The sequence below is a fragment of the Cervus canadensis genome, chromosome 2 (genome assembly GCF_019320065.1).
Source record: "Cervus canadensis isolate Bull #8, Minnesota chromosome 2, ASM1932006v1, whole genome shotgun sequence".
Taxonomy (NCBI): domain Eukaryota; kingdom Metazoa; phylum Chordata; class Mammalia; order Artiodactyla; family Cervidae; genus Cervus; species Cervus canadensis.
The window spans coordinates 106,556,162-106,579,665 of record NC_057387.1 but is presented as its reverse complement, the minus strand read 5'-3'; the positions used below and the strand labels follow the sequence as shown (position 1 = coordinate 106,579,665).

The following is a 23,504-nucleotide window of genomic DNA, read 5'->3' as shown; positions in this document are numbered from 1 at the left end:
AGAGAGGCTGGTGAGAACAGGCAGGTTGTGCTCCAGGCGGTCTGAGCACTTCCTAGCCAGGAGGCGTGGGATAGGGCACTGTGTTTCTGGAGGCTTGCTTCCCAGGGGTATTTATGAGGCTGACCTGTCCCTCCTCTAACCCTTCATCTCCACATGAACCCCAGCTTCAGGCTTACAGACCCTCCTGCCTCTTTCTCCCGGATACCAAGCCAATTCAATTCAATTCAGCCTGGTTCTAGAGGGGTCAGAATGCAAGACCCAGCCTAGGCCAATTCAGTTCAATTCAGCCTGGTTCTAGAGGGGTCAGAATGCAAGATCCAGCCTAGGGCAATTTACATTCGGAAAAAGAACAGAAGAGCTGAGTTCGGTTAAAGTTGTGTCTCAGGAACACTGACACTTGAGGCGGATGGCAAGTGTGATGGAGTGGCACTGCTGGACCAGGGACCTGCCTCTAGTGACTTTATGTCTCTAGTGATGACACAGAAGTACCTTTCCCCTCATCCTCATGGGCAATGCCCTTCTGGGACACTGTACCCCAGGGCTCTGTGTGGTTGGGAAAAAGAGACAGGATAAGGCAGACGGGACTGGCTCAGTGGTAACGAACCCTTCTGCCAATGCAGGAGCCACAGGAGATGTGGGCTCTATCCCTGGATGGGGAAGATCTCCTGGAGAAGGAAATGGCAACCCACTCCAGCATTCTTGCTTGGAGAATCCCACGGACAGAGGAGCCTGGCAGACTGCAGTCCTTAGGGTTGCAAAGAGTTGGACACGACTGAAGTGACTTAGCATGAATGCAGGCACAAGGCAGGCTGGCTGGATATGTCCCATCAGCCAGCACATGGCAGGAGGCATCTGCTGGAGGGACGTTATTGGGCTGAGCAGGGCCATGTCCTATTTCCTAGAGGTCAGATATCTCTTGTGCATCCTGGGAAAATCTGCCTGCTACCTCTGCTCCTGGATGGGAAGGAGGGTGCTCTGGGAGCAATTGAGACGAGCCGCAGAGGGGCAAAGGGTCCTCTTTCCTCCATGAATGCTAACTGAAAAGCTTTCTTTTCAGGATTGCTAAACACAGTGAAAAATATCCATCACTACTAAATTAGCCTTGGTGAAGCAGTCTCCCAATGAGACTAAAACACTCCAACGTGTTAATTTCAATCTCCCTTCTTTTTCTTTGTTTTTGGAAGTTGCTGTGGATGTTAAGTAGTGGAAGTGGAATCAGGAGAAGGATCTGGACTTACTAGGGTCGGAAGGAACTTCTGTGAGGTCCTCTAGTTCCATCAGTTGGGTCAGTCACATTCAGAGAGAACCCTGAACACCTTCACAGAAGGAGATTCCCACCCCGCCCCCGCCCCCGTCCCCGCCCCGATCTGCTAATTCCTTCCAAGCCCACTATAAGGAACCTTCGTCCTTGTATCTAAACCAACTACCTTCTGCCCCAACAGAGGCTCCCCTCCTAGAGGCTGGGGAGCGGACCAGCGCCATCTGCTGGGAAGACCAGAGGCTGGCAGTGGGGGTGGGGTGGGGGCTGGCACAGAGTGCCCTCTTCGCCCGAGGGACCCTCAAGTGCTGTACCTGAGAAGGTGATGTTGAAGCCTTCGTAGGACATAGAGAAATCGGAAATGAAGCGGACCTGGGCGGTGAAGTTGCCATAGAGTCCGGCGCTGATGGGGGCCGGCAGCCGCGAGCCCGTCAGCTGCCGCAGGGGCTGGGTGAAGCTGCCGTTCTCCGTGATGAGGAGGTAGTCGTGGCCGCTCTCCAGGTGGAAGGTGTGGAAAGTGAAGAACACACCTGCCGGGAGAGCAGAGGGTCAGGGGGGCAACGGCGAGAGGGCTGAAGGGGCCCAGCTGCATGCGGGGTCTGCAGGAACATTCCCGTTTGTAAACATCTATGGATGTGCAGAAGTCTAAGCAGCAACACGCACAGGCCAACCTGAGTGAAGGACCCAGGTGAGCCGGACACGCCCTTGCCCACAGGCCCACTCAGGGAGGAGGACTCTGCTTCAGGCTTGTCCCAGTTTGAAAGGGAGATTTATGGTTAGGTCGTTCATTCAGTCAACAGGTTTTCCTATATCGTTGGGTGTTTCCTATGGGCTAGGATTCCAGGTTAGGTGGGTGCATAGAGCTACCATGCAGAGTGACCAATGCGGTCATCAATATAGATCAGATTGCACTGGGGGACAGAAGGGACAGAAGGGAAAGAGGGAAAGGCAGGATGGCCTCACTAAAGAGTGAGTATTCTGTTTTGGGTCTTAACAGGAGGCAGGGGAATTAACCGGTTAAGAGGGAAGAGGGTGCCCCAGGCAGGGGGCAGAGCCACTGTGGATTCCAGGGCTTGGTGAGCTGGGTGGTGCTGTTGGATGTACTCAGCAAGGAATATCCAGAAGAGGAGCAGGACATGTAGGCTCTCTGGGGCCGGACTGGATATTTTTCGAGAGGTGTTGAGGGCCTATCCTATCCAGAGTGTACCAGATTTCAGATTAGCAAGATGTTGGTGGCTATGAGAAGGAGGAAGTGGAGTTGAGGGGAGGCAGAGAGAACAGTTAGGAGGATGTCAGCCACGCACTGAGAGGGGAGAGTGGATGGGGGCCGGCCGAGGGGACAAGAGCAGGAAAGGGGCACGGGACACAGGAGGCGAGGTGGACTTGGATCAGAGGCAACAGAGGAGTGAAGGGGTGACAGGGAGGGTCTTGACCTGAAGGACAGTGATGTCTTTTGTGACCCGGGGCTGGACACATAGGAAGAAGAGCAAGTGGTGGAAGGGTAATGACTCTGGCTTTGAACACCCTGCACGGTCAGCATTCAAGCAGCACAAGCTAGCAGGAGGGAACTGGACGTACAGACCCAAGTCTGTTCAGGGTTAAGGTTGGACTACAGCAGTAGATCTGGGGGTCACTGGCAAACAGGTGCTACCCCCAAAAATGAAGAGGAAGGGAGATGGGCAGGGCGGTCATCAGAGAAGGGTAGATTGGAAGGCTGGGGAGAAGTGGCATCAGGCAGAAGACAGGGAGGATGAGGAGCGATCAGGGAGGGGCCAGGCGGCCACCCGAGAGGGAGAAGCGCGGGGACATCCACTGAGGGGGAGGGGCTGAGAGCCCCACTAATGAGAGTGAATTTCAGCCCTAAGCATGGGTGTGTCACTGTTCTGAGTTGCTCTGTAGTTGGCCCCTATCAATGGGAAGGGAAGATACAAAAAAAAAATTTCATCCTGCTACTAACCCTCCAGCATGAGTACGATTCTTCTCATCTCCATGTTACACCCCAGGAAACCGAGGCACAAAGCAATGAAATCATTTGTCCAAGGTCACCCAACCTGTAAGTGGGAAAGCTGGGTTCTGAACTGAGGCAATCTGGTGGCAGGGGCTGTGCAATAAACCACCCCAGGATGCAGCTTCTCCTGCGATGAAAAGAGTCGAAGGTGGGTGTGTGGCGGGGTCGGGGGGCGGGCAGGTGGTGGGAGGGGCCAGGAGGTGAGCAAGGTAATAGAGCAGCAGGATCTTAGCACCTAGAGCAATGCTTGAACTTGTCCAGACAGCAGCTGGGTTTGGATGGACGGATGTACAATGCATGTCCGCCCATGAGCGAGTGTGCCTACAGGAATACATCCCATGGATGTGCCAGGGCAGGAACTTGGGGAGGCAAGTTATGCTGCACCCATGTGCTGTTCAAAGTCCACGGACCTCAGCAGCCTGGGCATCTCCTGGGAGCTTGTCGGAAATGCAGAATCTCGGCCTCCACCTCAGATGTCCTGAATCAGCATCTGCACGCTAACAAGATCCTCCAAGAGATGTGGAGGTACATACAAGTGTGAGGACTACTTCTCCAGATAATGACTGACATGTTCAGGATAAACGGTGGTTAGATGCAAGGTCTTCATGCTAAAGCATTTTAGATGTTTTCGTTACTTTGCCTCTCTGTTGATAGAAACTGGCGATACCCAGGACTGGGGATTCTACCGGCGGGGGTTGGGGGGACAGACCCTCGTAGAGGTGGTGGGACCAGGGAAGCAGTTTGTAAATGTCCTGTGCGCAGGCAGCTGACATGCATCCATTGATCTGTTTGCCCAAAGTAATAGATCCTGGGCTTCCCTGGTGGTCCAGTGGTCAAGAATCTGCCTTGTAAGGAGGGAGGATAATTTGACTCCTGGTCCAGGGAGATCCCACACACTGTGCAGCAGCTGAGTCCGTGTACCTCAAAGAGTGAGCCAGGGCTCCAGAGCCCGAGAGCTGCAACTACTGAGCCCAGGTCCTACAGCTACTGAAGTGTGTGCACCCAGAGCCGGGCTCCACAAGAGAAGCCACTGCAATGAGAAGCCCACATACTGTAACGAACAGTAGCCCCCGCTTGCCACAACTGGAGGAAGTCTGCACGCAGCAACGAAGACCCATTACAACCAATAAATAAATCTTAAAGAAAGAGATAGATCTCGAGGGCCTGCTAAGTGCCAGATCTGTGCTAGGCACTGAGAAAGATCTCCCAGCCTAGGGGAGTAGACGGACACACCAACAGTGAGGATCCAGACCGGGGGCACAGAGAGAGAGTGGGTGACTGTGCCCCCCGGGTTGGGAAGGCATCAGAGCGGTCACAGTCCGTGACATGAGGGGAGTAAGCATGCATGGAGTCCCACGGGCACGTGTCCTGTACTCCTGACACGTAAACACGTGTGCATACGAGAAGACCATGCTCCTTCTGCAGAGCTTGGCAAGAGGCTTGGTGGAACAGAGGGCTGCGTGGAGGCCGGGTCAGACACAGTAACGGGCGGAAATGAAGCTGAATTAAGCACTGTGCTTTCTCTCTGTTTCTCGAGCGTGCAAATACAGCCCCTCCAAGGGAGGAACACTTGGCAGGCATCCTAAGGATGAGTAAACAGCTGAGATGAAACCCCTGGCTTTCCCAGCTGTGTTGACCGCTCGGGGCTCCTTCAGCCATTGTGTGAAAATGAAGACATTGTCACAGAAATAGAGAGGCAGTGTTGCAGTCTGAATCCAGATTTGGTGTGACAGATGCACACTCAAACGAAGACTCCACTGGACTGAACCATGCAGAATCGTGTGAAGGACAACAACCGCTCACTGGAGCAGAAAGAGCAGGGTGGTGGGAGAGGAGTAGGTCTGGAGGAGGGCAGAGCTGGATCCAAAGCTCATCTATCAGTGGAAAGGTCTGGGGTGCAAAAATATGTGCCAGTTAATATAATCTGGTATGTTAAAAAGCAGTCTAATTTGAAAGTGTTAGAAAATTATAATTTTCCAATTTGAGAAATCTGTACATATACATACATAGGAAGTCTCAGTACTTTTTAGTATATTCTGCACTTCTCCTTAGACCTCATTTATGAGATTTGTCATCCTAATTAATTTACCAATAATTATAAAAAAGCAGAGACGTCACTTTGCCGACAAAGGGTGCAGACAAAGCTATGGTTTTTCCGGTAATCATGTATGGATGTGAGAGTTGGACCATAAGGAAGGCTGAATACCAAAGAATTGATGCTTTCAAACTGTGGTGCTGGAGAAGACTCTAGAGAGTCCCTTGGAGAGCAAGGGCATCAAATCACTCGACCTAAAGGAAATCAATCCTGAATATTCATTGGAAGGACTGACGCTGAAGCTGAAGCTCCAAAACCTTGGCCACTTGATACAAACAGCCGACTCATTGGAAAAGACCCTGTTGCTGGGAAAGATTGAGGGCAGAGGAGAAGGGGCAACAGAGGATGAGATGGTTGGATGGCATCACCAACTCAATGGACATGAGCTTGAGCAACTCTGGGAGATGGTGAAAGACAGGGAAGCCTGGTGTGCTGTAGTCCAAGGAGTCATGAAGAGTCAGACATGATTTAGTGACTGAACAACAATGAAAATTAAAAAAAAGAAAGGTCTGGGCCAACATTGCTCTGTACCTTCAGTTCAGTTCAGTTGCTCAGTACCTTTAGATGACATTTAATCCCTGGAGAGAGGAACCCTTGGGGTAGCACCTGCAAAGCCCACAGCACAGTCCTTGCACACAGTAGACATTCTCTGTGCTCAGTTCATCTGACTTCCAGATAGTCTTGTGGGTTAAAAGATGTCCGTCCCGGGGTCTTAGTGAGGACATGTTATCTGGACTCCTGAACTGGCTCTTCCCTTGGGCTGGGCATGTGGCAAGTTGAACAATCCTGAATTTCACAGAGCTTTGAGTTCCCCAGTTGTGCTTTTACTGGCGGGGAGTAAAAGCAGTTGTGCTTTTACTGGCGGGGAGCAATCAAGAGTCAGCAGGCTCATAGGTCTGTTAACTGGAGATACTGTTACAAGCAGAGCCTGAGGGTGCCTGCCCTCTGGGAAGGGTCTGAACTCGGTTTAATTCAATTCATAGAGCTATTTCTTGAGTTTCTTCTGTGCCAGGCATCAAGCCAGCAGCTGGAGAAACTGCAGGAAACAAGGCAGACATGTCTCTGAAAGAGCTCAGAGTCAGTCTGGGAGACGGATGATGAAGATGTAAGTTCCGTACAGGGGGAGTGAAGACTGAAGTTGGGAAAGTAAAGGATCACGTGGTGGCCCATCGGAGGGAGCCCCCCCTAGATCCAGGGCTGGGGGCAGGGGTCTGGAAGGCTCCTCAGAAGGATGAAGGAGCTGGCTACATGAGGGGAATGCTGGAGATGGTGCAGGGAGAGGAAGTGTTACAGAAGAAAAGTGCCCCATTGTGCAAAGCTCTAGAACAGCGTCCCCCAACCTTTTTGGCACCGGGGACTGGTTTTGTGGTAGACAATTTTCCCACAGACCAGTGTGGGAATAGTTTCAGGCTGATTGAAGTGCATTATATTTATTGTACATTTTATTTCTATTATTGTTATATCAGCCTCACCTCAGAGCATCAGGCATTAGATCCTGGAGGTTGGAGACCCCTGCTCTAGAGGACAATGAAAGCCTAGGTACTGAAAGAAGTTCTGTGTAGCTAGATCTTGATTTTTTAGAGGGCTCACAAGGAGGCTGAGAAAGGTAAAACCAGGGCCACAAGGGCCATGCTAGCTATTTCACCATTTGGGGCTCAGTGCTAAGGGTTTGGTGATGCTCTTCATGGTTCTAAGGAAGAAGTGACCTGGTTATATGCCAGTGACCTCTTGATGATCCTAGCTAATTCCTGTTCACTCTTGGAGACAGGCATAAGTCTCAGCTCCAGGACTCCTGCCTAACCCCTGGCTTAGCCTCCAACTCCTTCCTACCTCTGTCTGCTCTATCCCAGCATTGGGCATGATCTATTAGGAGGGCTCTCGGGCTGGATCTCTGCCACTAAACCACAAGGCAGGCAATGCCACAGGGCTTGCTCCACTGTGTCTGTCTAGAACCCACAGTAAGGGCATTTGTTAAAAATTTGTTGAACTGTGTTGACTTCTAGGCAAAAACACACATAGAGGCATGGATGGACCTAGAGTCTGTCAAACAGAGTGAAGTAAGTCAGAAAAAGAAAAACAAATATTGTCTATTAATGCATATATGTGGTATCTAGAAAAATGGTACTGATGGATCTATTTCCAGGGCAGGAATAGAGATGCAGACGTAGAGAATGGACATGTGGACACAGAGAGGAAGGGGAGGGTAGGACGAATTGGGAGATTAGGATTGACATATATACACCACCATGGGCAAAATAGACAGCTAGTGGGAACCTGCTGTATCACAGGGACCTCAGCTCAGCACTCTGTGATGACCTAACGGGATGGGATTGAGGGGTGCTGGGAGACCTAAGAGGGAAGGAATATATGTGTACATGTAATTGATTCACTTCATTGCACAGCAGAAATGAACACAACAGTGTAAAAAATTATATTCCAATAAAAATAATTGTTACAAAAAAGAAAGGTGGAGAGGAACATATACCCCTATAATTACAGACATCAGACACAGAGAGGATCAGGACTATAGGGGGTCATTCCTCTAGGGATCACGGGAGGACTGCCTTTCTCTCTCTCTATGCCCCAGAGTAGCTTCTGGCTCTGACAATGGTCAACTCTGAACCAGGATTGGTGGAGACAGCTCTGCAGGATGAACAAGGACACTGCCTCCACCATCCCCCCTCTCCTTGGGAACAACACCCTGGAGAGAAGGGGCCAGCCCCACCTCACCCTGACTGCCGGGGGGTCCTGTCTTGGCCAAGAAGCTCCAGGCCATCTTAATCCTGGCTACATCAGGCCTACTAAAAAGTGAGGTTGCTCAGTTGTGTCTGACTGTTTGCAACCCCATGGACTGTAGCCTGCCAGGCTCCTCCTTCCATGGGATTTTCCAGGCAAGAATACTGGAGTGGTTTGCCATTTTCTTCTCCAGGGAATCTTCCTGACCCAGGGATTGAACCCAAATCTCCTGCATTGCAGGCAGACTTTTCCATCAGCAAAGTGAAAGTTGCTCAGTCATGTCAGACTCTTTGCGATCCCGTGGACTATACAGACCATGGAATTTTCCAGGCCATAATACTGGAGTGGGTAGCCTTTCCCTTCTCCAAGGGGATCTTCCCAACCCAGGAATCAAACTGGGATCTCCTGCATTGCAGGTGGATTCTTTACCAACTGAGGTAAGGCAGCAAAGTTGTTAAATAGATCTGGTGGGATTATATGTGACTTTTAAAGATTTTTCTTTTCAATGTGGACCATTTTTCTAGTATTCACTTAATTTGCTACAATGTTGCTTCTGTTTTATGTTTTTTTTTTTTTTTTTTTTTGGCCACCAGGCATGTGGAATCTTAGCTCCCTGACAGGGATTGAACCCATGCCCCCTGTACTGGAAGGCAAAATCTTAACCATTAGACCACCTGGGAAGTTCTCCCCTTTTTTTAATTTTTTTTTTTTGATGTGGGCCATTTTTATACTAAGTGATTATTTTTTCAAATTTTCTTTTAAAATACTAATAGTATAGTTTACATGGGATATATATTTATTGTTCAAAATTAGGAAAAGGTCAAAAGATGAAAATAAGAGTCAACTAGTATTAACCTTTGGGGGCATAGCTTTTCAGGCTATTTTTTCTCTGTACATATCCTTGATAATTTTTTTTATAAACTAAATATATTATTTTGGCAAACTTCTTTATTTAGTCAATAATGTATTGCAGACACTTCTGTAGATTTTTAAATATTCTTTCACACCATTCCTTTAGTTGCATGGTAATTTTTTGTTATTTGGCTATACCATACATCGACTTAATGTTTCCTTACTGATGAACATCTGAGTAGTGACTAGTTTTTCTTTTTTTTTCAATGAATAAAGTGTTTTAGGGGACATCTTTGTAGCTAAGTCTTGATATAAAGTTCATTTATTTTCTTGAGATAAATTCCAAGAAGTAGAACTGCTGGGTCCAGGGCACGTATGTTCTTAAGGCTTTTGACTCACTGCTTAATCATCCTCTGGAAAGTCTGAATAGTTTCACACAACATTGGCACCAAAGAATAGTATGCCTGTCTCCGCATGGCCCCACACTGTTATGATGTTCTCTGTTGACTTGAAAAGAGACATGGCATTTTGTTACTGGGTGAAGATGCACTTTTAAAATTGTTAGCGGGGTTGAGGTCTTTTCATTTGTATTTCTTCTATTATGAATTGTTAGTTGATAGCTTTGCCATATCAATAACCTCAGATATGCAGATGACACCACCCTTAGGGCAGAAAGCAAAGAGGGACTAAAGAGCTCCTGATGAAGATGAAAGAGGAGAGTGAAAAAGCTGGCTTAAAACTCAACATTCAAAAAACAAAGGCATCTAGTCCCATCACTTCATGACAAATAGATGGGGAAACAATGGAAATAGTGACAGACTATTTTCTTGGGCTCCAAAATTGCTGTGTATGGTGACTGCAGCCATGAAATTATAAGATGCTTGCTCCTTGGGAGAGAAGCTGTGACAAACCTGGACAGCATATTAAAAAGCAGAGACGTCACGCTGCCAACAAAGGTCCATGTAGTTAAACTTATGGTTTTTCCAGTAGTCCTGTATGGATGTGAGAGTTGGGCCATAAAGAAGGCTGAGTGCCAAAGAATTGATGCTTTTGACTGCGGTGTTAGAGAAGACTCCTGAGAGTCCCTTGAACAGCAAGGAGATTAAACCAATCAATCCTAATTTTAATTTTAATTTTTTTTTTTTTATGTGGGCCACATCGCCTTGATGGGCGATTCAGGAAATCAACCCTGAATATTCATTGGAAGGACAGATGCTGAAGGTGAAGCTCCAATGCTTTGGCCACCTGATGTGAAGAGTCAACTCATTGGGAAAGACCCTGACGCTGGGAAAGATAGAAGGCAGAAGGAGAAGAGGGTGACAGAGGATGAGACGGTTGGATGGCATCACTGATTCAATGGACATGAGCTTGAGTAAACTCTGGGAGATGGTGAAGGACAGGGAAGCCTGGTGTGCTGCAGTCCATGGGGTCACGAAAAGTTGGGTATGACTGAGGAACTGAACAACAACAACCACAGACCTGCAGATCAGGTGTATTTTTTTTTGGGGGGTGTATTTTTCTTAAAAATTTTAAGAGCTCTTTTTATATCAGGCTGGTGGTCCTTAGATGATTACATAGGTTGCACATATTTTTGTTCATTAACTATTTAAATATTTTTATATGAATATTTTAAATATTTATACATTTATCTTTTTAAAAAAACCCTAAAATCCATTTAAAGTGTTATTTCATCAAGTGTAACACTCTATGCCTTTATGGAGTCTACTTTCACTGCTGTTTTTCAAGTATGTCCCACCTGAGGTTAGACTTTCATATCCTACTATTACTAGAATTTGTGGTTAAATATGTGAGGTATGATTTGGTTTTTTCTTTTTTCCAAATGGGTTAAGCCCACTGTTTCAAAACCATTTATTAAAAAATCCATCCTCTCTTTAATGGATTGGAAATGACACATTAATCATACACTAAAGACTGTCTCTCTCTCTCTCACACACACATACTCGCTCTGTGACACACACACATGCACAAACACAGGGGAATCTATTTCTGGATCTTTATTCTCCCCACTGATTTGTGTGTCCGTTCCTATATTTATATTGCATCATTAAAATTATTTGAGCCCGTAACAACATTTTAATATCTGGAAGTTACTCTTCCCTTTAAATTTTTTCTTGACTTTTCTAAATTAATTTTTCCAGATCAGAGGTTCTTATTTAAGGGCATGAATCACAGTTAGTTAGCAGTGAAGTGTCCTAAAACATAGCTGCCTGGTTTCCACCTCCAAAGTAGAAAATCTAAACCTCTAGGGTAGGGCCAAATACTCCAAAACATTGGAGTATTTGCCAAACTGCAGAGAACCTTGGCTCATGAACTTCAGAGGAAGCTTCTGAGGGTAGAAGTCATATCTGCCTGATTAGTGTATATTCCCAGCTCCAGCATCTACCACACAGGTGGCATTCAATCAATATTTGCTGAATAGAGACTGGAATAATGTGCAATGAAAAAATTTCTGCTGTTTTAAGCCCACCCCCCCAAAAAAAACCCCCAAACAAAAAATATTTGCTGAATAAAAGAGTATAATAATTAATGTTTATTTATAGCCAGCATCTTACTTTGAACTTGGGCTCCCAAGGGTCATTTATGTCAGGGAAGGTGGGGAAATAGGCCCGACTGGACTGGTCAAAAACATAAAAACACTCATCTGAGGAACAGTGTGAGTTCTGTGAGCAGAGGATGGCTCCAGACAGTATCTGAAGATTGGGTGTGAGCAGCAGGGAGCAGAAGCAGCCTATGTTCCATCAGCACTCGGTATAAGGAACTCAGTCTCAGGTTGTCAGGAGGGGTCAGGTCTATCAGAAAACGAGAACGGGTACCCCTCTGCTGAGTGGGCTGGCCACCTCTCTACCACCGGGGGTGTTTACACAGGTGTGTTGCCCTCTTGTAGGCAGTAATATAGAGAAGATTCCCTCATTAAGTAGGGTTTGAGAGCTGGTATTCTTTAAGATCTCTTGCAGAATAGAGATTTTTAGGTGCGAAAAATGTTTGCTAGAGGATGAGTTCTGTGATTCGAAGAGATAGGAATGTTCTGAGAGTTTTCTGGTTGGTGAGAAAAATCCAGACTAAGCCCAGAGGTCACTATAGAGGGAGAGCCTCATGGAGGCCATCTGGATCTGGGGATCTTAGGCCCTGACCACGTCGCATCCCAGTGCCTGCCATGGGCCTGAGCACTCACCCTTGCCATGTGATGTTTCGATAATCCAGGTGCAGTTCAAGTTGTTGGGGTAGAAGTCGGGGAACCCAGGTGACAAGATGGTCCCACTGGAGCCTTGAATGAAGCCGCCGCAGAGAGCTGGAGAGGAGGGAGAAAGGACAGTGAAAGGCTGAGGTGGCCCCAGGAGCTTCCCCCAGAGTTCCCCTAGGATCCTAGCCCGCCTCTTGTCCAATCCCCCGCTCCTCACTGACAGAGGGTAATCCCCCGCTCCTCACTGACAGAGGGTCTTGGAGTCCGCGCCTGGGTTGTTGCGGCAGAAAAGGCGCCTGGACGTTAGCGCCCCCTCCCGGCGGGGCTCACCTTCACAGCTGGGCAGGGCCCGACTCCACTGGAAGTTGGGCTCGCACTCCAGCGGCTCCCCGTCGCTCAGCGTGTAGCCCGAGTCGCAGCTGAAGGTCACCAGGGCGCCCACATAGAAGTCGTTCCCATGACGCTGCCCGTTGACGGGGATTCCTGGATCCAGACAGTGGTCCGACTGCAGCGTGATAGCTGGAAAAGAGAGCCCACGGCTGCAACAGACAGTTCCTTGAAAGCGCAGGGGGACCCCAGCTGACTCACAAAGGGAGAGTCCTAACTGAGAGAAGGCGGGAGCTTCATCTGCCCCCTCCTCAGATGTGGCTGTCGGTCCTGGGTGAGGGTATCTAAAGACCCATCTGTCAGGGAAAACCAGCTGGCTGCAGCTATTCGTTTGTTCATCGCCCATTCAGTAAACATCAGCGGGGTGACACGCGTGGCCTGGACACCATGCTAAGGGTTACAGATCGGATCACGGGTAAGAAAACAACCCTCTCCTCGTGGTGCTCTCAGCCATAACTTTCTACCGTGGTCTGCAAAGAACTCAATCAACAGTCTCTTTCAGAAGGGATATGTGTGTATGTATGGCTGAGTCCCTTTGCTATTCACCTGATTCTATCGCAACACTGTTAATCGGCTATATCCCCATGCAAAAGAAAAACTTTAAAACAATAAAATAAAATTGACTTTGTCTGATATTAATGCGGATATATCAGCCTTATTTTGACCAAAAAAAAAAAAAAGAAGAAGAAACCTCTTTCAATTGAGGCACCAGCGATGAATGCAGGCCATGGCAGAGGGTGAGGGAGCGTGAGATGACATCTCACTTCAACATCACCATCCGTCAAGCACTCTGTTCCCAGGGTGCCCAGCAGGCTGGCGCCCAGTCATCTGCACACAGACGGGGACCTTTCATTCTTTCTGACGTTGAGCTCTGAGAGATGCTGAGAGCAAGGAGGACCTCCTGAGGAGCACAGCCTAACTGAGAACGCGCTGGGGACGCGGCCGAGCGGGTCCTCCTGCCGGAGCTCAGCCCTGAGTCCTCCCTGGCACCCAGCCGGCCCCATCACTGCTGCCCTGAGACTCACTCTCATAGCGGAGCTGGAAGCCGATGTCTGAGTGACTCTTGTCGGTGGAGAAGAGGAGGTAGAGGTAGTTGCTGGTGCTGATGAGGAACTGGGGCACCTGGGTGCCATGGTAAACCCCAATCAAGGGCGCTGAGTACGTCCTTCCATCTCGCACTTCCAGGGTGTCGTAGTTGACCTCGGTTTTAAATCTGCCGAAGATGGAGACGAAGATTTCTTGAGAAACCCAAGGCTCATTAATTTGCAAATGACAAGAGGCCCTGCTTGACCCAGGGCATCAGAACAACTGGGTTTTGCAGGTTGGGGTATCTTAATATAATCTGCACATGTTCCCTGGAGGTGCGGGAGCACCCTCCCTACTGTGCTGAATCTTCCTCCTCCTTCTCCTGTGGTTGGACGCAGCTCTCCCCAACTTCTCTACGGCCTGGGCGGTGACCTGTCTTCAGAGCTAGAGGTACAGTGCCTTGCTTCATGGGAGTCAGAATGTTCCAGGCCAGGGGTCAGCCAACTACAGCCCCAGGGTCAAATCTGGTCTAGAGTCTGTTTTTGTATGGCCTAATGACCAAGAATGGTTTTTGCATTTATAAAGAAGTTAAATTTTTTTTTTTAAAGCAAAGACTATGCAACAGATATCTGCAAGTGTCCCATAAAACCTAAAATATTTCCCATGTGGCCCTTCACAGTAAAGTTTGCGACTGCTACTCTGGGCCATGGAAGGTTTGTCTAGAAGAAGTTTACATTCATACTTGGGTGGCTGGGCAGCACCAGGCTGGGAGAAGAAGTGGGCCACGTGAGCAGGATTTGGGTCAGAGGTGAGGAAGCCCACCTTCCCACACTGAAAATGTCAGGGTGGTGCTCTTTGGATGCTAAGAGTCCCCTAAACGGCACAAACCCCACTTCTGAACCAAGGCCAAGAGCAAAGCCAGAGCAGCCTGTCCCTGCCCAGAGCAGAGCTCCAGGGCCCTCTGACCTTGCTGACCTTGCAGCATCGGTGCTGGTCCCCCCCCATCCCAGCTTCCCTGCCACCCCACAGCAGAGCTATCACCCCTCCCCCCCACCGCCCAGGCTGTGGTTACAGGCACCTGTCGAAGGTGATTTTGATGGGGTAGCCTGGCTGGGCTTCGATCACCCAGGCACAGCTCAGGGCATCCTTGTAGAAGCCAGGCCAGCCAGGAGACAAGATGGTGCCACTGGGCGAAGTCAGATGACCACCGCAGGGAGCTGGGGGGAAAGAGGGGAGACAGGCAGTTTTCTTGGGGGAACAAATGAATAAAGAGAAGTCTCTCTATAAAATGTGTCTGCCAGCAAGTATTGTTTTTTGTTTTTTTTTTTTTTTAAATGGAGAATTACATAAACCATCTAAACTGTGAGTTCTGTCTTTTGGGACTTTTATGGATATGTCCACTTACATCACTTGGAATTTTATGAAAGGCCGGAGGGGAGGAATGAAAAGAATCCTTTAAACAAAGTCCTTTGCCATTCTAGAAGGGTTGAAGTACAGCTAATATTTGGGTCACAGTGGTTCTTTCTTTGTTCTTGACTCAATTATCAGGCCTCTGACAGAAGCATGAGCCTGGCCCCTGCCCCACACACACAGCGCTGGCCCTAGACCGCAGTCAGAGCCCCAAGCTCAGCTCAGAGCCTCGCACAGTCCACTCCACTGCGAGCTCCCCAAGGGCAGGGGCCGTGTTATTTGTTTTGAACAACTCGGAGTCCTCAGCCCATAGCCTCGTGCTTGGAACACAGGTGGAACACTCAGGGACTGCAGCTTGAATGAATAAGTGAGTGGATGGAAGCATGCTCACAGTCACGGCAGGCAAACCACAAGGCCCACAGGGTCCAGGCACACTTCACAGCTGGCTCTGAGCTTGCAAACCTGTCATCTCAGCCCCCAGTCTCTCTCCATCCGTCTTCCCACTCTCTCCCACCTTTCCCATCACTCCTGCCTTTTCCCGCAATCAGACCCTCGGCCCTGAGATGGTGATTAGAGCTTGTCCAGGGCTCCACCTTCCGGCCACATGGTTGGCCTTCATGGTCCACCCTTTGGGTTAGGCAAGGTCACGTGACCGCCTTGACCAATCAATCGAGGGCCGAAATGATGTGTGTCATGTCCAAGCGGGAACATGAAGAGCCAGCGTGTGATCTGCAGCTTGTAACTGTGAAAGTGAGGGTCTCGACGGAAGTCCCGTCAGCTGGGCCTCTACGTGACCTTTAGGAGTAGAGTCCCACGACCCAGGTTACACATGTAGCCTGCGTAGCCTGTGTGAGCATGGAAGCCCTGTCTTTAAGCCACTGAGATTCTGAGTTTATTTGGTAGCACAGTCTAACATCAACCACCCTGATAAGACACCTCCCTCCCTGAGACCGATGATGAGGATGTTGATCACGACCAGCCCAAAGCTGCTCCCACTGTCACCATCACGGCCAAGGGCTGAGTGTTGCACAACTGAGTCTCAAGTCTATGTTCACTCTTCACAAAACACCAACCCTGAGAGGAGGGTGATATTCTTTTCTCTATTTTACAGCTAAGGAAGCGGAGCCTTAAGGAGATTAAGTAACTAGGCCTTGCTAACTAACGAGGATTAGCAAGCGGAAGAGCTTGGATTCAGACCTAGGAAGACAGCATAAATCCAGAGATTTTACCCTAAACCGCCTCCTCATTTTAAAAGAAACTCTGCTTCCTTAGGCTCCCCTTACCATGGTGCTACCAGCTGCCAAAATATGCTGAACAAGACTGGAATGGAAAGGGGATAAGCACAGCATTCCTATCTTTGCAAGTTTTTTTGCAGATTTCCCCAAGTAATCAGATTCATAAAATAATAGCCAAGTGTACCACAGCTTTCCTCTCTCAATTCTAGAACCCTTCTGAGAAATTTAAAATAATCATCAGACATTCTTCACAGTAAATTACATTAGAAAGTTCAATTAACAAAGAAGATAAAGAAGAAGAAGAATTATGATGTTAATAGTAGACAACTCATACTACTGATTTAGGATACTAATTGCTTTTACGTGTATTATCTTATTTAAATGTGCATAGCATTCATGAAATTACCCCCATTTTACAGAGGAAAAACTGAGGTTAAGAGAGTAGATCAAGAGCTAAGAGAGTTAGAGCAGGAAAATGAAAGTCACTCAGTCATGTACGACTCTTTGCAACCTCATGGACTATAGTCTGCCAGGCTCCTTTGTCCATGGAATTCTCCAGGCCGGAACACTGAAGTGGGTAGCTGTTCCCTTCTCCAGGGGATCTTCCCAACCCAGGAATCGAACCCAGGTCTCCCACATTGCAGACAGATTCTTTACCAACTGAGTCACCAGTTAACTTCAAATTTTCTGTCTCCAAATTCCCCTGCAGCACACAACAGCACGACAACCACAGCCAACTGGCATGAGCTCACTGCTATTGAGTTTACTATGCGTTGGGCTTAATGTGGATTATCCTCCTGACAACTGCAACACTAAAAGGTAGATAACCATTATTATCCTGATTTTATAGGCAGGGATTATTATCCCATTACCAGGCAGTTGAGGCTTGGAGAAAACAAGAAATTACACAGCACCTCTATCAAACACTGAAAGAACAAATTGCCCATAGGTATTATTATTTCCTGGGTAACCCGTTTTCAAAACCCATCCATTCACATCGCTGAAATGACTAACGTTTTCCTCTGCTTTCCCAAAGGACTTGTGAGAGCCCTTGGAGGTGGGGAGGGGCCTGCCTACTGCTATACGCCTGTGTCCCCAGGCAGGTGATGAGTCTCAGGAGAGAGTGGGGTCTCCCTCTTGGCTCCCATTCAGCAAAGGCCCAGCCTCTTTGGTGGCTGGACTGTGATGTCCTCACTTACTTTGCAGGAAGCAGGAGATCACAGAGCCACTATTACCTGCCAAGGCTACTCTGAATTCAGTGGCATACATCAACAAAGCCCAATCTCAACTCTCCAGAGAGGGAAGCCCAAACCTTTTCTTTGCTGATCACTATTTTGTTTTCTTTCTCTGCTATACTGTTTTATTACTCTGGCTAAGTCCTCTCTTCTCTGCTTTAGGTGCGTGGCAAGCAATCTCTCCATTCATTCAGTCTTTCACTCTCTCTAGTTCATCTTCATATCCCAAGGTGGCAGTTGCTAGGCAGGGAGAGGGAGGCGAGGATTCCTAAGTACAGTATCTCTTTAACATTTCACAAGATTTAAACCTCGCTCTTACCAAGAAAATGCAAATCAAAACTACACTGAGAAATTACTTCTCATCCCTCAAGTAGGGAAACTGCAAGGTCTGACAACACATGAAGTTGAGGGAAAGTAGGAATTCTAGTACTCTGCAGTTAGATACGCAAAAGGGCACAATCCCTAAGCAGGGAAATTTGGTAGCATCTAGCAAAATTCAGTCACTTATTCTCTCACCCAGCAACTCGACTTCTACAACTCTATCTCAAAGATGTGTGTGTGTGTGTTAGTTGCTAAGTCATGTCCGAATCTTTGTGACTCCATGGACTGTAGCCTGCCAGGCTCCTCCATCTATGGGATTTTTCCAGGCAAGAATACTGGAGTGGATTGCTATTTCCTTCTCCAGGGGATCTTCCTGACCCAGGGATCGAACCTGGGTCTCCTACATTGCAGGCAGACTTTACTGTCTGTGCCATCACCCTAAAGATACACTGGCAAAAATATGAAAGGACATATATATGCACCAGGCTATATAAGGCAGCACTATTTATAATAGCCAAAGAATGGAAACAAGCCCAAATGTTCAGCGATAGGGAGCTGACTGAATGAATTGGAGTAATCAACAAAATGGACTATTTATGCAGCTATAAAACAAGAATGAGGAATATTCTATGTAACATCATGGAGTAGTCCCCAGAATATTTTATTAAGTGAATAAAAGCAAGATACAGTGGTAAAAGCAGGGAACAGTATGATTCCATTTGTCTAAGACAAGGGTAGGAGACACACACACATTTGCTCATATTAATGGTCAATGAAAGTGCAAAACCCAAAGACAAAAGATGACCTATGGATGGAGGGAGGGGGTTGGGGTAGAAAGGACAGGGATTGAAGCTGGACTTTCTTAGAATACACCTCCTTTTAGAGGTTTAGCTTTGGAATTATGTCAATATTTTACATAAGTGAAAGAAGACATATGTGGAATCTAGAAAAATGGTACTGATGAACCTATTTGCAGGACAGATAGAATAAAGATGCAGATGTAGAGAACAGATGTGTGGACATGGGGTGGGCGGGGGAGGGGATGGTTTGGGAGATAGAAACTGATACATGTACACTATCAGATGTAAAATAGTGGGAACCTGTATATAGCACAGAGAGCTCAGCCCGGTGCCCTGTGGTGACCTAGATGGGTGGGATGGGGGTTGGCAGGAGGAGGACTCAAGAAGGAGGGGATCCATATATGTATACATACAACTGATTCACTTCTCTGTACAGCAGGAATCAACACAACATTGTAAAGCAATTACACCACAATAAAAAGATTTAAATTTGATACACAATTTCTCAAAACTTAAAAGCAGTGTAAAATCAATGAATAGAATACTGTATCAGTTGGTAGCATAACTGTACATAAAGAAACTAAAGAGATTTTTAAAACACAGTAATTTGATAGTCTATCCCTAGTAGGATGTAGAGACAAGAAGAATTGAGGGGAAAAGCACGAAAACAATTTTCAATAATCATATTGCTGTCTGTGGCATTGGTATTACAATTCTGAGACTCTTGGGTGTATATTAGGGGATGGGAAGCTATATTGGTGTTGGGAACTTGGATTACCAGCAAGAATGAAGGTAGACACAGCTATGATATCAAGGAAGTTCAACGAAAAAGAAAACTGCACTTACATTTGAAATGAAATGGACCCATGATGCATTTTAGCTTTTAAAAAATATTTCTTAGCTCTGTTTGTTGAAAAGCCTTAAAAACAAGGACCTACTCAATGGTAATAAGCACTGCCAGTGCCCAGATTCTAAATATCATTTCTCACTAAAAGGAACCAGGACTCCTCAGAGAAATAGCTAATTTTAGGTCAGGGACAGAAAATGTACAAGATGAGTTTGGGCCAATTTCAAAAGGCTCCCTCCGGCCAACGGGACGATTTGAGTGTTGAGCAGAGTGATAACTGCAGTGGATTTAAATGCATACAGTATGTTTAAGTCCTTTGGATTGTAATGATATTAAAATTTTTTCAACTTAGGAAGATGCTAGAGTCAACCCATTAAGATTAAAGTGGTAAATAAAGGAAAATAATTAAGTATTTCTCCTGTCTTTCCTTTATCAACTATACCTCAGGGTAACCAAATAGTTGTTGGGGGCAAGTTTTCTGTAAGTGTTTCAGCATATAAAAGAAGAGATAGAATGCTACTATTTTGTAATCTCTAGGCTATGATCGTTGATGGCTTGTATTAATAATATCACCCAAAGAGTAACCACTAGACATTACATGCCTCTGATGGAGGCACAGAGCTCTGCTTATAAAACATTTTGGCCAAAAACCAGAACCTGAATCTGATTAGGCTTCTAGATCTTACTGCCAATTAAAGGAAATGTAAGAGAGGGAGAGGATCATGTTAAACAATCTCCTAGGGGTGTAATTGCCAGAATTCAGACTGCAGGAGACTCAGGGTAAACAAACTGGCTTCCTCAACAAAAATATCACAAGGGAGTGGGGCTGACACCTACAGAGGATTTGAGACCTATCAGCCAATTGTAATGTATAAACCTCACCAGGGTTCTGACTTAAAAAAAAAATACTATGAAAGAAAGGATTAGATAGAGAATCAAGGAAACTTGATTGTATTAAATAACTATCTTCATAATGTTAAAGATAATAGTATTGAAGTTCTATTTTAGAGTGTTCTTTTCATCTATTAGAGATATACACAAAAATGTTGATGATTACATATTAATGCCTGGAATTTGCTTCACAATAATCCCAGAGGAGGGCAATGGTGGGAGATACTGGTAATGCTGGCAGATGAATGAAATGAAATAGGCCATGAGTATATAATTGCTGCAGCTGGGTTATGGGCACATGGGGTTCACTATACTATTCTCTGTGTTTGAAAATTTCCATTAAAAATGTTAGGCTGACGACTTCCCTGGTTTCCCAATGGTGAGCAATCCTCCTAGCAATGAGGGGACACAGGTTTGATCCCTGGTTGGGGAACTAAGATCCCACATGCTACATAGCAGCGAAACCCAGGCACGGCAACTACCATGCCTGAGCACCATGACTAGAGAGTCTGTGCGCCTCATCAAAAAGATCCTGCATTATGCAACCAAGATCCTGCGTGCTTTAACTAAGATTCAATGCAGCCAAATAAATAAATAAAATAAAGTTTAAAAAGAGGGAAGAGATCCCTTCTTCCTTGTAACAAAATGTTAGACTGAAAAGAAGGACAGGCACATAGGCACACACACATGCATACAAGGAAAAGACAGGAAAAAAAGAGGAGAGGGTCCTGCCTTGAACAGGAAGAAGAACTCAGCAATAAGAGGGACCCAGTGCCTTATCCCAGTGCCCAGAGTAGGTGCTCAATAAATTCTAGGAATAAAATACTGCATTATGACCCTGCAAAGTCATAGGCTGAAACCTTAACTCCCATGTGACTGGGTTTGGAGATGGGACTAGAAGGACACAATGGCAGTGAAATGAGGTCACAAGGTTGGGCCCTAATCCAAAAGGACTGCTGTCCTTAGAAGAAGAAGAGACATCAGGAGTGCACGTACACAGAGAAAAAGGCCGCATGAGGACACAGCAAGACGGCAGCCATCTGCTAGCTGAGGAGACAGGAGCTGGGAGGAAGCGGCCAGCCCTGCTGGCACCTCGGTCTTGGACTTCCAGCATCCAGAACCGTGAGAAAACACATTTGTGCTGTTTACATCACCTAGCTTGTGGTATGTTGTTATGGCAGCACGAGATGGCTAACACACCAGGCTTCCGATGAGTGTCCCCTGGGAGGGAGGCCCCGCCTCTCCCGACCTCAGATGCGCCAACGCAAAGGGCATCTGGGATGGGGATGGAGTAGGGTGACCCCAGAAACTCAGGCTCACTGAGCCCTCACAGGGCGCCAGCCACTAACTGATGTGTGTTCTGCTCTTCCTGGGTGTTCACCCTTGCAGCAGAATTTAGGGTGGGTGCTGGTCTTAGCCTCATTTCCAAGTTGAGGAAACGGGAACGGAGGGCTTAGTTAACTAGTCTAGAAACTCACAGCAGAGAAGCAGCAGAGCCAGGATTTAAACCCGGGAAGCCTGGCTCCAGAGCCCGCGTCTCTAACCACTGCAGGTGGACACGAGAAGGCCCACCCTGAGCACTGCCCTCACAGGGGTCTCAGTGTGACTGTCTAGAAGCCGTGGAAGCCTTTTCCTCGATTCCCTCCAACCCCGCCTCCCCACGGCCCCCTGAATCCCTCGCTGCTCATCTCCCACCATTCTGTGGTCAAACAAAAGGAGAGCAAACTCTGGAGTCAAACAGACTGCATTTGGTGGTTCAAAGCGATCGCTCTGGTATCAAAATGTCTGGACTTGAATTCTAATCCTTCCATTCACTGAGCTGTGTGACCTTGGGCAAGTTCCGTGCCCACTCTGTGCTTCAGATTCCTCAGCGGTGAAGCAAGGATCCTAACAGTACCGCCCCCATGGGGTTGTCCTGGAGGACATAAAAGAACAGTGTTTGCAAAGCACCTGGCCTAGTATTTAGCACATAATAAGTGCTCAATTATTACTAGCTGGGTGATCTCAGGCAAGTCAGTTCACCTTGCTGGTGTCCAGGTTTCTCATGCACAGAGAATGATAATCTTTCTCAACAAGAGTGACAAGAAGATTTAATGAAACAATGTTAGAAACTCAGTAACTACCCTCCTTCCTTAGAGGCCCAAATGACTTACCACCATCACCTAGTTCCCTCTTGAGGGAGTGGGGAGAACGGATTTTTCTTTTTTACAAGACTTTTTTTAAAGTTTAAAATTAACACATTAACTTTACATACAGATAGAAAAAAAATGTAGACATGTTTACACAGAACTAACAGGCCATTTTTCTTTGGGATGTGGGCCTAGGAAATGAATATTTTCACTGTAACTTTATTGCACTCGTGTTTCATTTGAATTTTTTTTACAACCATCAAGTATGAATTGAAACATGAAAATACATACTTACTGCAGGTAATTTATCTCCTTTCCCCCCCCCCCATATATTTCTGTTAAACAGCATATTTTTTAAAACCCAGTTTGAGAGTCTTTGTCTCCTAATAGGGAGTTTAATTACCTTTATTATCGTAACTGATATGTTTGTCCTACCGCTGTCATTTTGTTTAATGCTGTCAATTTCTGATGCTTCCATGTGGTGTCTTGTTTTCTTTGTCTTTTGCGATAGGCAATATGTTTCCTTTTGTTTTAATTTTCTACTGGGATATGGAAAGCAGAAAATCTGCTTTTCATCCGATTTGTAGATGCTTTTAAGTCTTTGACAAACAAGTTTGAAATTATATTCTCTCTAGTGATATAATTCAAGAAAAATACAGTAACGGGGTAGCCAAGAACCTGGATTTGGATTCTGGTTCTGTCACTTACAAGCTGGAAGGACCCTGGGCAAGTGACTTAGCTTCTTTGTGCTTTAATGGGACAATTACAACACCTACTTCCTAGACTAGTACATGGCCGATATGAGGTGATACCTTTGGACACCTATCATAGTGATGTACGATTCGGTCCCTCCTTAAAAGAGAGAGGAAGAAATGAGCGTGGGGGTGAGAACCAGGTGGTCCTTTGTAGCTGCTTCACTACTTGGAAGTCTTTCCTAGGAAATTTCTGATTTTAAACACACAGATCCCTTATGTCCTCTGTTCTGTAGATCAGGGGTCAGCAAACTACAGCCCAGGGATCATAGCCGACCCCTTCATTTCTGTTTTGTCAAAGCTGCTTTCCCATAATGATG

The 23,504-nt window shown here is 46.7% G+C and overlaps 1 protein-coding gene across 2 annotated transcripts in view; it reads right to left on the bottom strand.

Moving 5' to 3' along the window:
- The window catches only part of CSMD2 (CUB and Sushi multiple domains 2), a 679,919-nt gene that overhangs the window by 204,702 nt on the left and 451,713 nt on the right, over window positions 1–23,504 (bottom strand). For both annotated transcript variants that reach the window (XM_043461986.1, XM_043461987.1), the window contains exons 16-20: window positions 14,643–14,781; window positions 13,564–13,751; window positions 12,482–12,670; window positions 12,143–12,259; window positions 1,573–1,788 (exon numbers count right to left, since the gene is read on the bottom strand). In XM_043461986.1, coding sequence (XP_043317921.1) covers window positions 1,573–1,788; window positions 12,143–12,259; window positions 12,482–12,670; window positions 13,564–13,751; window positions 14,643–14,781 — 849 coding nt within the window. The remainder of the gene's footprint in view (window positions 1–1,572; window positions 1,789–12,142; window positions 12,260–12,481; window positions 12,671–13,563; window positions 13,752–14,642; window positions 14,782–23,504) is intronic.